Source organism: Apium graveolens, chromosome 7 (genome assembly GCF_009905375.1).
Source record: "Apium graveolens cultivar Ventura chromosome 7, ASM990537v1, whole genome shotgun sequence".
Classification (NCBI taxonomy): domain Eukaryota; kingdom Viridiplantae; phylum Streptophyta; class Magnoliopsida; order Apiales; family Apiaceae; genus Apium; species Apium graveolens.
In genome coordinates, this window is record NC_133653.1 from 72,120,728 (window position 1) to 72,137,065 (window position 16,338).

At 36.6% G+C, this 16,338-nt stretch overlaps 1 protein-coding gene across 1 annotated transcript; it reads right to left on the reverse strand.

Moving 5' to 3' along the window:
• Nucleotides 1-435: 435 nt before the first annotated feature.
• On the reverse strand, nucleotides 436-14,928 carry LOC141670846 (large ribosomal subunit protein mL43-like). The gene is made up of 3 exons (XM_074476873.1): nucleotides 14,849-14,928; nucleotides 14,017-14,123; nucleotides 436-796 (listed from the first exon to the last, which is right to left on the reverse strand). The coding sequence occupies exons 1-3, from the start codon at nucleotides 14,926-14,928 to the stop codon at nucleotides 669-671; spliced, it is 315 nt and encodes a 104-aa protein (XP_074332974.1). The 3' UTR covers nucleotides 436-668.
• Nucleotides 14,929-16,338: the final 1,410 nt, after the last annotated feature.

The window sequence follows — 16,338 nt, forward strand, 5'->3', positions numbered from 1 at the left end:
ATACGAATTATGAGCTTCAATTTTATGTAAATAATAACTTGATATTATTTTTAATTTCGGACCCGTTACCAACTAGTAAGTGTTAATGAGTAATTTAGTGATTTGGATATGTGTTAATTTATAAGTTATTAAATATTTTTTACAAGAAAAAACATAAAAAAAATAATATTTGAATTTGACAAAATTTTATCAATGCATGATTAAAAAAAACTATTGTAAAATCAAAATCATATATATTGTATGAAGCGTCCATGATAACTTCTATTCATACTTTAGACTTAAAAACATTAAAATAGACGACAAGTTAGAATGTAAATGAAAATGTTAGGCTAGCTTCACTTTTATCGTGTACCCAAATATGATCATTTTATTCAATATTTTTTATTTACCCAAACACTCCTCGTAAAATAGAAACAACTCTTCCCTCGTAAAAGTGTTAAATGTGAGCTCCCAAACAGATGCTATATTTCTTCCAGCGGCAACTAAGATTTAGGAACAAAATTCACAAGTACGAACTTGATTAAAATAATTTTGAAATTTACTAAAAAAACAGGAAACTATTCAAATACATTTTTTTTGTAAAATTATTTAAGATTGAATCAATTCCTGAAAAGATTTGTAAAAATAAGATTTTGCATAATAGGTTGCATTTATTTTAAATTGTGTAATTAGTTAACATGTCTGGTCTTCAGCTTCACCACCTTTCTTCCAAGTGAATTCCTTAATTTAGTTGCACACTCGAGCACTTCTTCAGGGGTCATATTCTTGACATAGACAGTTCTCTCATTCTTGTTCCCTGCATATTGAGAAACTATTAGAAAGGGGAGTTAAAATTTGGTGAATAAATTTGCTCAACAAACACGGGCAGCAGTTGAAGCAGTTGTTTGACATGCTATAATCTGAAGAACAACCTGCAACTTGATATATATATATAACTGTATGTGTATTGTGTTAAACCTGAGTAAACAGATATGCAGAAACTGAACTATATTTTTTTTATTAACTGCAATGCTCTACTAAATAATACAAAACGAGACTCAAACGTTAACCACGTTCCCTACAAACCAGGTATTAGAAACTGACTCCTACTAAAACTCTGCACTACTAACTTATTCAAATGCAAGCTCCTAAAACTACTCTCACGACCAGACTTGGTCAATACATACATGTAACCAAGGTAAACTAGTTATTTAAATAAATTAAACATAATAAATATAAACTTAGTTTAGATTAATTCCAACAAACTCCCCCTTAACCTAAACTAGTTTATTTCAGACAAATTCTTGACACCTAGGAGACTCCGCATCTTCTCAAACTTAACGATAGGCAATGCTTTAGTGAGCGTATCAGCTCGTTGTTCCTGCGTTTTCACATACTCCAGTTTAATATCTCCGCGTTCCGATGAAATGATAACGTATGTCAATGTGTTTCGATCGACCGTGAAACACTGGATTTTTGGCTAGGTTTATAGCTGATTTATTGTCGACATACAATAGCACTGGACCTGGGTCTTTACTTGCAACTGCTGCCAACAAGTTCTTCAGCCATATACCCTGACAGGCAGCCACCGTGGCTTCCATGAACTCCGCTTCACAGGAGGATAGAGCCAAGCATTTCGGCTTCTGAGAGACCCATGTAATGACACTTTCATTTAGATAGAAAACAACTCCCCCTGTGCTTCTTCTGTCGTCAATGTGTCCTGCCAAATCACTGTCCGAGTACCCTGTGAGTTCATTGTTGCCGCTGTTCTTGCTGTACATCAAGCCATAATTAGTTGTACCCTTTATATAACGTAATACTCGTTTAACAGCGTTGAGATGCAGAACCGTGGGTCGTTCCATATAACGACTTACTATACCAACCGAAAAGGCTATATCCGGCCTGGTATGAACTAAGTATCGAAGGCCGCCCACCAAACTCTTATACTCTGTTGAGTCAACAGCCTTTCCATGAGGATCTTTTGTAAGCACCAATTTTGGGTCCATCGGATACTTTGTTGGGTTACATCCTGCCATACCGGCCTTCTCAAGGATCTTATTCGCATATGCAGATTGTTTGAGCTCCACGAAGCCTTCCCCCTGTGTCACCTGAATTCCCAGATAGTAAGACAACAAACCAAGATCACTCATCTCGAAATGTTGCTCCATTTGTTGCTTAAATTTCTTTATGCCTGTTGTGCTCGTTCCTGTTATTAGAAGATCATCAACTTAAACAGCAACGACCAGGCTTTCATTTCCTTCCCGCCTCGTATACACAGCATGCTCGTAAGGGCATCTAGTCAGACCCATCCCTTCAAGGCACTTATTCAGTTTTGAATACCAAGCCCTTGGGGCCTGTCGAAGACCATACAAGGCTTTGCTCAATTTATAAACTAAGTGCTCCTGACCTTTCTTTATAAATCCTTCTGGCTGTGAGACATACACTGCTTCACTTAGTTCACCGTTCAGAAAAGCCGACTTTACGTCTAAATGGTGGATTTCCCATCCGTTTTTAGCAGCCAATGCGAGAAGGAGCCTGACCGTTTCAAGTCGTGTCACCGGGGCAAAAATCTCATCAAAGTCAACGCCCCGCTCTTGCACATAACTTTTTGCGATGACTCGAGCTTTATACTTCACTATGTTCCCACCAGTGTCTCGCTTAGCCTTGAATATCCATTTTAAGTCAATCGTCTTTTATCCATCAAGCAGCTTAGTGAGGGTCCAGGTCTGATTTCTTTCGATAGCGTCTATCTCTCTTTCCATTTCTTCTCTCCATTCCCTTTTCTTTGTTGCTTGGCTGTAGTTGATAGGTTCATCCACACCCATCAGTAATAATTCATCTGACAGCTCCACTTCCTCAGTTTCATCGTACAGTTCACTCAATAATCTTAATTTTCGTGGTTGGCTGCTGTCTGAACTCTGATTTTCACTACCCATCGAGGATGTTATAGACTGCGGAGTGTTTTGATCAGAACTAGTGTTGTGATCTGAACTTGTTGCCTCTATTGAATTTATACTCCCACCTCCAGTGTACTGTGACTGCATTGGAGTGTTATACTCTGCACCGAATTCTGTACCGCCCGTCTCGCCAAGTGCTTTGTCAAATAGAGTATAATTCCCATGATGAGCTGTTGTATAATTTTCTGCCTGGTTCCATGACCATCTCGCCTTCTCATCGAATACGACATCTCAGCTTATTAAAATTTGCTTGGTCAAAGGATCATATAGTCTATATCCTTTTGTGCCAGCTTCTCTACCAAGATTAATTGCAGTCCGACTTCGATCATCCAACTTTCTTGTATGGACAGAAGGAACTTTCATATATGCAATACACCCAAAGATTTTTACGTACTTTCATATATGCAATACACCCAAAGATTTTTACGTGCCCAAAGTTTAGCTTCTCACTTGTCAACACCTCATGAGGAGTCTGTGTAGCGAGTGCTCGTGTGGATAATCAATTCAGAATGTATACCGAGTGCCTGACTGCCTCACCCCAAAAGAAAGCTGGTAAATCCATAGATTTCAGAAAGCTTCGTGTCATTGCTACCACCGTACGGTTGCGCCTTTCGACTACGCCATTCTGTTGAGGCGTATACGGGGTAGTATATTGTCTGTGGATACCGTTTTCTTCATAGTACGAGTTGAAACTCCAAGAACAAAATTCGCCACCGCGGTCTGTACGCAATGCCTTTATCTTGTCTGACCCATTCTCTACCAGAGCTCGAAATTTTTTGAAAGTGTCAAAAGCTTCACCCTTTTCCCTGAGCATATAGACCCACATATATCTACTATAATCATCAACGAGAAGAAGAAAGTACCTGTTTCCACTTGGTGTTTCGGGTGTCATTGGACCACAAAGATCGCCATGGATCAGCTCGAGAATCATGTTTGCTCTGTATTGTGACTGTGCGGAGAATGGTTTCCTGACCTATTTAGCCATCAAACAACCCGAACAATGTTCTTTTGGAGCAGTTATAACCGGTAGAGCCTCCACCATCTCATTCTTAGAAATGAAGCTCAAAGCCTGAAAATTAACATGCCCCAGACGCTTGTGCCACAGCCAAGAAGTCTCCTCTGCCTTGGTTAACAAACAAGTAGATTCATGATTTTCAAGTTCAATTTTATACAATCTATTTCCTGATCTCTTGACCCTCATAAGAAGTCTTCCCCGTTCATCATATATCCAGAGCCAATCCCTATTAAGCACTACTTTATTTCCATCCTCAGCAAATTGTCCAAGTCTTATAATATTATTATGGAGATTCGGGATGTAATATACCTCACGAAAAATCTTTTCTTCTCCGTTATTGCATTTAAATGCCACTGTCCCTTTACCCTTTATGTCAACCGTAGACCCGTCTCCCAAACGAACCTCCCCTGTCACTTTCTCATCCAACTCACTAAATTTGAATCTTTGCCCGGTCATGTGATTACTTGCGCCGTTATCCAGGTACCAAAGGTTTGACACTCTTTTGCCATTTTCACCGTCTACAATCATACCTGGGATTACATTCCTTTCATTCAGAAACAATTTTCGTTGTCCGCATTCTGCCATTAATAGCGCTGGTTCATCATCAGTGGTCTGTGACATGTTGACCTCCGTATGTTGGTCCTTCTCTCGTTTGGGCTTTCGACACTCGGCCGCATAGTGACCATAGGCGAGACAGTTGAAACATCTAATTTTGCTCCTATCTCGCCCCGTACAAACACCTTCCTTTCCATGATAGTCACCTCCATTTTGACATCCCTTTGAGTTAGACCTTTTGAGCCACTCATCTCTGGTTAACAACAATTGACCACTTTCTTGTTTTTCTCTCTTAACTCACTCATCCTCTGTAAGTAATAATTGTCCACCCACAGGTTCTTCCTGACCCTTGAGTCGTTCTTCATGGGCCTTTAAAGACCCGACTGCCTCCTCAACCGACATTTTCTCGAGATCACCAAACTGTTCAATTGTGGAAGCTATCTGCAGAAATTTTGTTGGTACTTCCCTTAATAATTTTTTCACAACGTAGCTTTCTTCCACACTTTCACCCAAAGCTCGGATGTTTGCAACTAACCCATTCAATTTAAAGCAAAAGTCATCCAGCAGCTCCCCGTTTTTCATCTTCAAGGACTCGAAATCTGCTTTCAATGTTTGTACCTTTGCCCTTTTAACACGCTCCGCACCGAGACACATAGTTTTAAGTGCCTCCCAAGCTTCTTTAGCAGTGGTTTTCTCAGCAAGTGACAAGAGGAAATCCTCAGGTATTCCTTGAAAGATTGCTGCTAAAGCGAGTTAATCGACGGTCTCGTCCACAGTCCCCTTAGGATCTTTGGGTTCTATAGCTTGCCACACCCCATGTGCTTGCATGAACACCTTCATCTTAATAGCCCATGCGGTGTAGTTTTCTCGCGTCAACATCAGATAGTTCAGACCAACTCCACCCTCTCTTACTTTCCCATTCCCTGCTTCCATCGTTGTTCCCCTGGGCATATATTTTGTCATCCGCCAGAGGCCTCGCTCTGATACCACGTGAAGAACAACCTGCAACTTGAGATATATATATATATAATTGTATGTGTATTGCGTTAAACCTGAGGAAACAGATATGTAGAAACTAAACTATATTTTTTTTTATTAACTGCAATGCTCTACTAAATAATACAAAACGAGACTCAAACGTTAATGTAAGTCATATGTCATAGCCTATTTGTATATTCGAGGATTCAACTCAACTCAAATAAGAATGTAATAAGTAAATAGTGGATTGACCGTCAGAGAGATCTCGCAAAATAATATCTGTCAAAGGATTCAGAAACAAGGTTCATCTACAGACTTGAGGAGGTAATTCACTGGAAGAAGTTCAAGAAGTTGATCATGCCTCAGTGATATAAATCAAGATCGTGGATTTAATCAAGTGACAGAGATCTCGTCAGAGTATCAATTAATTACAAGGATTTAATCTGAAGAAAATCAAAGTGTCAGAGTCAAGACATGAAGAAACGTTACGGAAGTTAGTAACTCATGAACCAGACAGTACATCGAGTGTCAACGTTGAAGTGGTGGAATTGATTCATAATTTTCAGTGATTTTCAGAAGATTTGCAGAAGAATGGTTGCTGCTCAAGCTAGAATTAATTCTCTATTAATTAATTAATTCATCTAATTTAATTAAGAAAATAAATTATATCTGCGAAGAATAATTTATTTATTAATTGAATTAATTGATTAATTAATTCTGAATTAATTTTAGGAATTTTCAGAAGTTTAATTGGATTAAATTCAAATCTTAAATCAGCAAGACAAATGGAAATGAACTAGCATGACAATCTGGATTGTCATACCGATTGTCATGCTAGGCCATTTTCCATTGTCATACCGAAAGTTACTCTAGGAGGATAATTGTCTTGCTAGTTCATTCTGATTGTCATGCTAGTTCATTCAGATTGTCTTGCTAGTTCATTCAATTGTCCTACCGAAAGTCTTGCCAGCTATAGGATTGTCATGCCAATTCAATTCTATTGGTTTGTTGATTAAAAAGAAGCAGAAGACCTTCTTTCAAAATCTATCATTCAAACAGAAGAACAAAGAACAAGAAAAGCAGCCGCCTTGAAATATTACATTTTTCATCTGTTTAATTCAAGATCAATTTCTAGATTGTAAAGTTAAATCCAATCAACTAGAAATCTTTATCTTGTTCTTGTGTAACAATCTAGCGGATCAAAATCCCTAGAACTTAATCTCAAATTGCGTTTAGCATTTGAATCTTTTTATTACAAAAATAGAAAAAGTTCATGTCGAATTTATTCTAGATTTGTGATAATTAATTTGAGATTAATTCCTTGTAATCGATACAGTTGTTGTAACACCTTTCAAGTTTAATAATATTTTTATTTAACTTGAATTTTGTTTCACATTTTTTATTCCGCATTTAATTCGATTATTCGGTACTGTTTGTATTCAACCCCCCCTTCTACAAACTCATTGGGACCCAACAATTGGTATCAGAGCCTTCTGATTAACGAACAAATCAAGATCCTAGACTTTTGTGATTTTTCAACTCCTTGAATTTTTATTTATTCAAAAATTCATAATGACTTCACATAAAGTTGGAACCGTTAAAATTCCACAATTTGATAAAGAGAATTATATCATGTGGAAGAAGAAGATGCTATTATTTTTACAAGTTGCAAATCCCAAATATTCAAACTTGTTAAAGAAGGGTATAAAAACTCCGATGGTTATTGAACCGGAGGTAATAATAGATGGTGTGGTGACTACTGAAGCTAGAACCTATCCAAAAGAGCCTGAAGATTTTACTCCTGCTGAGAAGGAAGAAGCCTCCTTGGATGCCAGCCTTCAATTAATATTAATTGATTCCCTTGATCCCTTGATGAACAGACATGTGATGAACTGTAAAAATTCCAAACACATGTGGGAAACTATTGAGGTGATTAATGAAGGCACAGAGGAAGTTAGGGAGAACAAGTTGGAAATCCTAACCTCTGAATATGAACATTTCAAATCAAATCCAGGAGAAGGAATTACTGAAGTGTTTGAGAGGTACAATGCGTTGATCAACAACCTGAACATCAATGGAAAGTATTATTCAATCAGGGAGGTCAACAAAAAGTTCCTTTTAACACTGCCAGCTCATCTTGAACATAGAATCACTGCCATTAGAGAAGCTAGAGATCTGAGTGAGATTTCTTTGGACAGGCTCTATGGAGTGTTAAAAACCTATGAGTTGGAGCAGATTCAACAGAAGGAAGTCTACGGGAAGGATAGAATGGTCAGCACATCTACTACACTTGTAGCTGAAGGTCAACAACAACAACAATCTCAACAGTTAGAAAGAATGGTACAGTTTTCCAAGGGTGAGGAAAATGAGTTAGTAGCAGAATATGATCCTCCTACTACAAATCAATCAAGTGATGATTTTTATTCCTTGGAAGAGCTGGAGCAATTGGAAGATGAATCAATGGCCCAAATTGTCAAGAGATTCTCCCATGTCAGATTCAGGAGGAATCCCAAGCTTAAGTACAAGTCCAACTACAACAAATTCCAGAAAGGTGGATCTTCATCCTCTAACACCAGCAGTGGTGGGTACAAAACAGGAATGGTTGATCGGAGCACCATTAGATGCTATAACTGCAATGAGTTGGGACACTTTGCCACAGAATGTAGGAAGCCAAAGCAAGTAAGAAAGAACTCTGAAAGGGCTTATCTGGCAAAAGGAAGAAGCTGGGATGATACTGACAGTGAAGATGAAGATGAAGGAAATCTTGCTCTTATGGCTATTGATGGAAAAGCTTCATCGTCAAGAATAGAGGTAAAACTTTCTGATGCTGAAATGGTTTATCATCTAAGAGGTAACTTAGATTGTGCACGTCGTGATAATGAACTGTTAAGTTTACAGATCACAGACCTTGAGAAAGAGGTCAATGAATTAAGACTTGTGCACATTAATCAAGACAAATTAAAAGAACAGGTATCTTTTCTAGAGAATAGAGTTGACTGTTATAGAAAACTCGAAACTATTCTCAAAGACAAGATCACCGGTCTTGAGACTAAGGTTAGAGCCTACTTCAATTCTTGTTCGAAGGCTAAAGAGTTCTACAGTAAGCAAGCTGTTAATCAAACATCTGGAATAGGTTATGATTACAATGCTGCTATTGGAGAATTAGGCATAAACTCCCCTCCTCATGTCTGTGCTAAAGGGAGGGAAGTACCACATGTGCTTAAGGGTGTTGATGAACCCCTCTATAAAGCATCAATTGCTGAACCATTTGATGCGACCTCTTCTGTTATTCATGAAGAAATATGTGCTGAAGATCATGCTAATGAGAAGATTGTTTCCAAGTCAAGTGAGTCAAAAGTTCCAGTCAAAGTTGTGAAAGCAACTGAGACTAACTCAGACACACATGAGTTGGATAACAATAATTCCATGTCTACCATGCATAAATTACCTGCTGTTAATCACTCTCATAAAGCATGTAGTGTTGCTAATTGTATGTCTTGTGCTTTTAATATGATGTATGCTTATTTTAATGGTAAGCATGTGTCTAATGATAAGAGTACTACTCGTCAGCATGTGAATAACAAGAAGCATGATAGGTCTAAGACTGCTAGTCCTTCTAAGGCTAGAAAGGAGACATTTGTGCCTAAGCTTAAACAGAAATTTGTTAAGGCTGTTTACAAGGTCAAATGTTCAGTCATTGAGGATGTTGAGATCGTTAAAATTAAAAATGTTGTTTTGCCTGACAAAGGACAATTCTACAAGTATGCCGGGCCCAACCAAGTTTGGGTTCCGAAGAAGGTCTAATCCATTTGAAGTGCAGGGCATTAAACAGGTGTAACCGGTAGTATGGATTCTTGACAGTGGATCATCAAGACATATGACCGGAGATAGAGCCCTGCTATCAAATGAGGATTGAGAAAGCTGGCCCCCTGGTTACCTTTGGAGATAACAGCAAAGGTTTATCTGAGGGATATGGCTGTTTGCAAGCTGGGAATGTTATCATTGTAATTTTGTATATTGTGCTAGGTTATTATCAGGAAGCAGTATCTAACATATAGCACCAGTGACGAGACTTGAGAATATTACGACATATCAGACACCTGCTGCACATTACACTTGGAATTGTACTCTAGTAAGATGTGTACAAGTGTACTCCTGGTTGGTAAGTCAAAAGAGGAAGTCAATGCACCACAGTTCATGGACTTTGCAGCTGTAGATCTATTGGACTATGAAATTTCTTCTTCACAATCTCACTTCAGGTTGGTATGAACTAGTATACTGCTCAAGCAATCGTCAAGGACATGGTATGGCACTCTAACAGAAGTTGTAATTTTATATGAACTAGTAGAGTCGTCATATTTATAACTATTTTATCACTAGGCACAATCATATTGTTTTATATGTGCAGTGGTATATTGATTATGCAACATAACAATTAGTATCTAAAGTACTTGACAAGTATCGGTCAATGATATTTTGTTAACATTATGTTGCAGATATTTGTAAGCTTTTGACATGAATGAGAATTACTTAGACTTTACCCTAAGTGATCAATGTTTTATCAAAAACTCATTCATATTGAAAAACAAAATTAAACTTCTTTCTACATTAGTGATTTCTTATTTCATGTAAAATCTTTTAAAATCACTATTGTAAATCATTTTCTCTCTATTACCATATATTCTGTGTTACAGGTTCAGTCTCCAATGACTTTCTTTCATTAACAGTCATGAGGTTAAAAACCCACAACGTCTATCCCAGACTGTAAAGACAAACACAAAAACAGAACCAACCAACACTCTCTTACCACTAAATATAGTATGAATGAGCGTGAGGGAGATAGTGCCTAGTGCACCACATAAGGAAGGTTCTGTAGTCAACCCAGTAGCTCTGTCTCCTACATAGATGAGTAGTATTTAAACCGAGACAACTGCTAGCCCCCATACATCTTCTCAAAAAGATGTAATGGATGAAAAGGCACAAAAACAGTTACTAGATTCATTCTCTCAACAGGGTGAGTCTATTGAATTTTGCCTGTCGGCCAAGGTATCCGATGTAGTGTCACCACTTCAAAAATAAACAATTCTTGATGCACAAGGAGAGGTTACACACACAAAGGATGAGTTGACGGAAACAAGAGTTTCGACCATTTTAAGGTCAGATTCGATTGTTCAAGGTTCGTTAGTGGACCAATTGCCTTTACAGGTGTTAGGAGAGGATACTGATCCAAAAGCCATATGTCAGTGGTCAGTGTCTACCTCCCCAGGCTTAAATCCCCTGGATGCATCTGCGGATAGTGGATCTGACATAGGTGCAGATCGGCAACTTGTTGACAATGATTCAGATATTACCTGATAAGTCACAAGGAAATGTCTTCACAGACATTAGAAGGGAACTTTGATCTTTATGCTAAATTCTTTGGATCATTGTTTACCTTCCCAGAATTCAAATCTGGAACCCTAAAAGGGAAACTAGCAACTTGTAAATTATGACTCAGATTCATCTGACGAGTTTAACAAGGATGGGGATTTGTGAACTCCCATTGCACCACCTGTGACCTCCTTAAGGATGGCTAAGGTGATTTTCCTTGCAGGTACAGCTGGATTATGGAGCTATGAGAGAAGAGTGATACACTCGTGAGAATGAGTGTAAACACGAGTGGAGAGAAGAGTGAAACACATGTGAGGTACACTAAAACAGGATCACACACTCACAGTGAGGAAGAAAGAGAAACTACTTGTTATTTCTTTTCCAACCAAGTGAAATATGAGAACTCCTTCAGACGACGGCATACATTCCTTCTTTAAGGGGGAGATAGAAGCTTAAGTAATAGTTTGGAGGATTCCTCAACTAAGGGGGAGAAATAGCAGGGAGTAAGAAAAAGATCCTACTTGTACACTACACCACACCATTGTTGTTTGTAACTACGGATCCTATTGTACGGGAGAGGTGGTAAACACAAGGTGATTTCCTAGTAAGGGAAGAAGCTGTTAGGGGAGTACCATTGGTTTTTATCTGCGGATCCTATTGTACGGGAGAGGTGGTAAAACGAAGGTGATCTTCTTTAATCAGTTGATTCTCATAGGGGGAGAAGCAAGAGAGATATGTGCTTCTCAACAGGAAATGTGGTTGTACAAAAGTAGATGAAGTTTTTATCTGCGGATCCTATTGTACGGGAGAGGTGGTAAAACGAAGGTGATCTTCTTTAATCAGTTGATTCTCATAGGGGAGAAGCAAGAGAGATATGTGCTTCTCAACAGGAAATGTGGTTGTACAAAAGAAGATGAAACTACTTGAAGATATGTTCAGTCTAGAGGAACATCTACTTGGAATCTGGAAAATGTTAAATCTAGTCCAGAACTTTTCTACTATTTACTTTGCATGTATATTTATATCTTTTTCTTATTTGTTAGTTGAGTTATCCTCTAGGTATTTGTGTGTTATTGTCTAACAAACAAATAGGGGGAGATTGTAAGTCATATGTCATAGCCTATTTGTATATTCGAGGATTCAACTCAACTCAAATAAGAATGTAATAAGTAAATAGTGGATTGACCGTCAGAGAGATCTCGCAAAATAATATCTGTCAAAGGATTCAGAAACAAGGTTCATCTACAGACTTGAGGAGGTAATTCACTGGAAGAAGTTCAAGAAGTTGATCATGCCTCAGTGATATAAATCAAGATCGTGGATTTAATCAAGTGACAGAGATCTCGTCAGAGTATCAATTAATTACAAGGATTTAATCTGAAGAAAATCAAAGTGTCAGAGTCAAGACATGAAGAAACGTCACGGAAGTTAGTCACTCATGAACCAGACAGTACATCGAGTGTCAACGTTGAAGTGGTGGAATTGATTCATAATTTTCAGTGATTTTCAGAAGATTTGCAGAAGAATGGTTGCTGCTCAAGACTAGAATTAATTCTCTATTAATTAATTAATTCATCTAATTTAATTAAGAAAATAAATTATATCTGCGAAGAATAATTTATTTATTAATTGAATTAATTGATTAATTAATTCTGAATTAATTTTAGGAATTTTCAGAAGTTTAATTGGATTAAATTCAAATCTTAAATCAGCAAGACAAATGGAAATGAACTAGCATGACAATCTGGATTGTCATACCGATTGTCATGCTAGGCCATTTTCCATTGTCATACCGAAAGTTACTCTAGGAGGATAATTGTCTTACTAGTTCATTCTGATTGTCATGCTAGTTCATTCAGATTGTCTTGCTAGTTCATTCAATTGTCCTACCGAAAGTCTTGCCAGCTATAGGATTGTCATGCCAATTCAATTCTATTGGTTTGTTGATTAAAAAGAAGCAGAAGACCTTCTTTCAAAATCTATCATTCAAACAGAAGAACAAAGAACAAGAAAAGCAGCCGCCTTGAAATATTACATTTTTCATCTGTTTAATTCAAGATCAATTTCTAGATTGTAAAGTTAAATCCAATCAACTAGAAATCTTTATCTTGTTCTTGTGTAACAATCTAGCGGATCAAAATCCCTAGAACTTAATCTCAAATTGCATTTAGCATTTGAATCTTTTTATTATAAAAATAGAAAAAGTTCATGTCGAATTTATTCTAGATTTGTGATAATTAATTTGAGATTAATTCCTTGTAATCGATACAGTTGTTGTAACACCTTTCAAGTTTAATAATATTTTTATTTAACTTGAATTTTGTTTCACATTTTTTATTCCGCATTTAATTCGATTATTCGGTACTGTTTGTATTCAACCCCCCCTTCTACAAACTCATTGGGACCCAACAGTTAACCACGTTCCCTATAAACCAGGTACTAGAAACTGACTCCTACTAAAACTCTGCACTACAAACTTATTCAAATGCAAGCTCCTAAACTACTCTCACGACCAGACTTGGTCAATACATACATGTAACCAAGGTAAACTAGTTATTTAAATAAATTAAACATAATAAATATAAACTTAGTTTAGATTAATTCCAACATAATCAATCATTAACTTTCGCAAGGCGATTGTCATCAATTCAAATGATAGAACTTGGGGCTCATTGGCATACGATGAACTATTTTTCCATTAATATAGTTTACTTACCTATTTATTTGGACTGAAACGAACCCTTATACCTAAACTAAGAGAGAAACAACTTGAACTGTTCCTTCCAAATTATCAACCTAAAAGTTTCTACAACCTTAAAAATTCGACATGTACCGTTCGAATGTAACAAACGGCCCCTATAAAATAATCAAATAACTATACAAGACCTGATAATTATTTTTTTTCCTGTACTAGCTAAGATGGGATATTATCTATTATTGGTCCAACAAAATTGGCAGGCATAACCATGCATCAAGGTTCATGAAGTTGGGAATACTAGATTAATAATCCATTCTCTTTTATCTGGACTGCGTTTAATCAAAAGATCCAGTTTTTATCAAAACAAACACTACTCAATTCAACTACAAGATTTATTGACAGCTGAAAAGAAACACAATCCCCGATTTATCTCAATTGTATACATGAATGTATGCATGTCTTACTATATATTCCTTCCAGATGTGGATGCTGACCACCAATGTACTTGGTTTCAACCTCCAGTTGAGGATTGCTTTCTTTAAATGCTGGCAACTTTGATTCCATAAATTCCCTAGAACATCAGAGACAAATTGATTAAGAATGTGTCTCATAGGCAAATAACAATAACATAAAGAATTAGCAAGCTATACTTGTAAGAAAGTAATAGTAAGAGAGAATAGGTTAAAATTAAGAACCGACAGAGCTGTGACATCTCTTTTTAATTTTTTTAGCCTCTCCAATCACTATCGTCCACTTCTATTTCTCAGTAAAACAGTAACAACTGTTATATATTTATATCGCATATTCTCTATATCAACTTATCCGTGGAACAGAGGCTGGCCAATATACAACATAAAAAACAGACGGCTCAGCAAATTGGCAGACAAATCAATACAGCTATACATTTCAATTAATATTAATTCGGTGTTGGTAGATATATTGTTAAAAATACCCCCTGCAAATTCTGGCTCTTCCCTGAGCAAGGTTACCACTTCAGAAATAAGCACTGAACCACAACATGAAATTTCTGGCTCTGCCATGTGCAAGGTTACCAATTCAGAAATTATTATTGAACTACGACATGTGAGTGCTTCATTCTAGAATAGCAATTTTCAATCTTGTATTCAAATATTATGCAATCACATAATATCTTATGATATTATTTAAAAAATTAACATATCAAAATACATTGGCAAAACATAACTTCACATATTTAAACAGTTGCAATCTTAAAACAAAAAAAAGCATAATCCAGAAAATCGCCAACTGAAAAGAAAATTAAAAGTAAGCTCACACCTGACACCCCTACTACTGCCTCTCCAATTACAGTAACTCACAACGAGCTTCTTCAGCTGCCACACTCCTCTCTGCGACATCTGGTCCGTCCAACAAAATCCATAACTTCAATTCAGTTCCGATATATATTAACATACACAACAAACTACATACAATTACCACATCAAGTAGTCCATAACTAGTTTAATTAAGCAAGACATAACAATAGCAAAAACCATATTAATACTAAAATATTAACGGTGTCAAGGTACAGTATTCTAGTATCGAGCACCCAAATGGGTATCAAGCATAAGCAAAGAGCAAATCCGTATGTGGTCTATCAAAACATATAAGAATTGCAACTACTAGAACTACCATAAACCCTAACTTACATTACAAGAAAACAGGGTAAAATCGATCGGACATAACCGACCGACGTCGATTTGGACACCTTAAAACCGACCGACGTCAGTGGTCGGTTATATGCCAACTAAACGACACCGTATCGATGACGTGGCACACATAAAACCGACCATCCACTCGTCGGTTTTACCGAAACAAAACGACACCGTTTGCTGATGTGTCACTTTTAAAACCGACCACCTACATGTGGTCGGTTATATCCATAAATTCTGCAGGTTAAAACTGACCATATTTGGTGGTCGGTTTTGTAGAATAATAAAAAATTAATTTAAAGTACAAAAGAAAGTACCTGTTACATATAAAATAGTGTTGTTTTACTCTTCTGCCTAAAATCGACCGCTAACGGTCGGTTTTAACCTATTTTTTTTAATTTTTTTGTTATATCCTTCATTTCTTGATTTTGGGAAAAAAATTAAAAAGACACAAGTGATTGAGGATTGAAGTGGAGGAGGTTTAGAAAATTGTAAGTTCTTTCCATATTTTGTAATTAATGTGTGTGTGTGTGTGTGTTTATGTTGGTGTATGTATTAAATATTGTTGTATGTATTTAACATTTTTAATGTTTGTTGTGAGAATTGAAGTTTGGTAGTAGATAATTTGTAAGTTAGTTTCATTTATTGTAATTATAATGTATGTGTGTGTGCGCGCTTTATGAAATACATGAATAATTATGAGATTAATGATAAATTATTTATTAAATATATTTTTTTTAATTTTAAGAAATATTATTGTAGATGGAAACCATTGATCGAAGTTGGATTGGTAATCAATTGTAAAGCGATAAAATTTCATTGACCCCGGAATATAGAATTGGTGTAGAAATGTTTTTAAAATTTGTTAGCGAAAATGGAATGGAAGATGGTACAATGAAGTGTCCGTGTAAACGTTGTAAAAATTTGAATTGGTTAAAGATTTGAATGTGATGTTACATGATTTAGCCGGTGAAAATTATCAATTTTATGAAACTACGGATACGGGAACTATGAATGTTGAAGAAGCTCCAATTGATAGTGCTAAAAAATTGTATGAGGTTATTGTTGAAAATGGAGCACCTATTTATCCCAGCAATACAAAGTACACAAGATTAA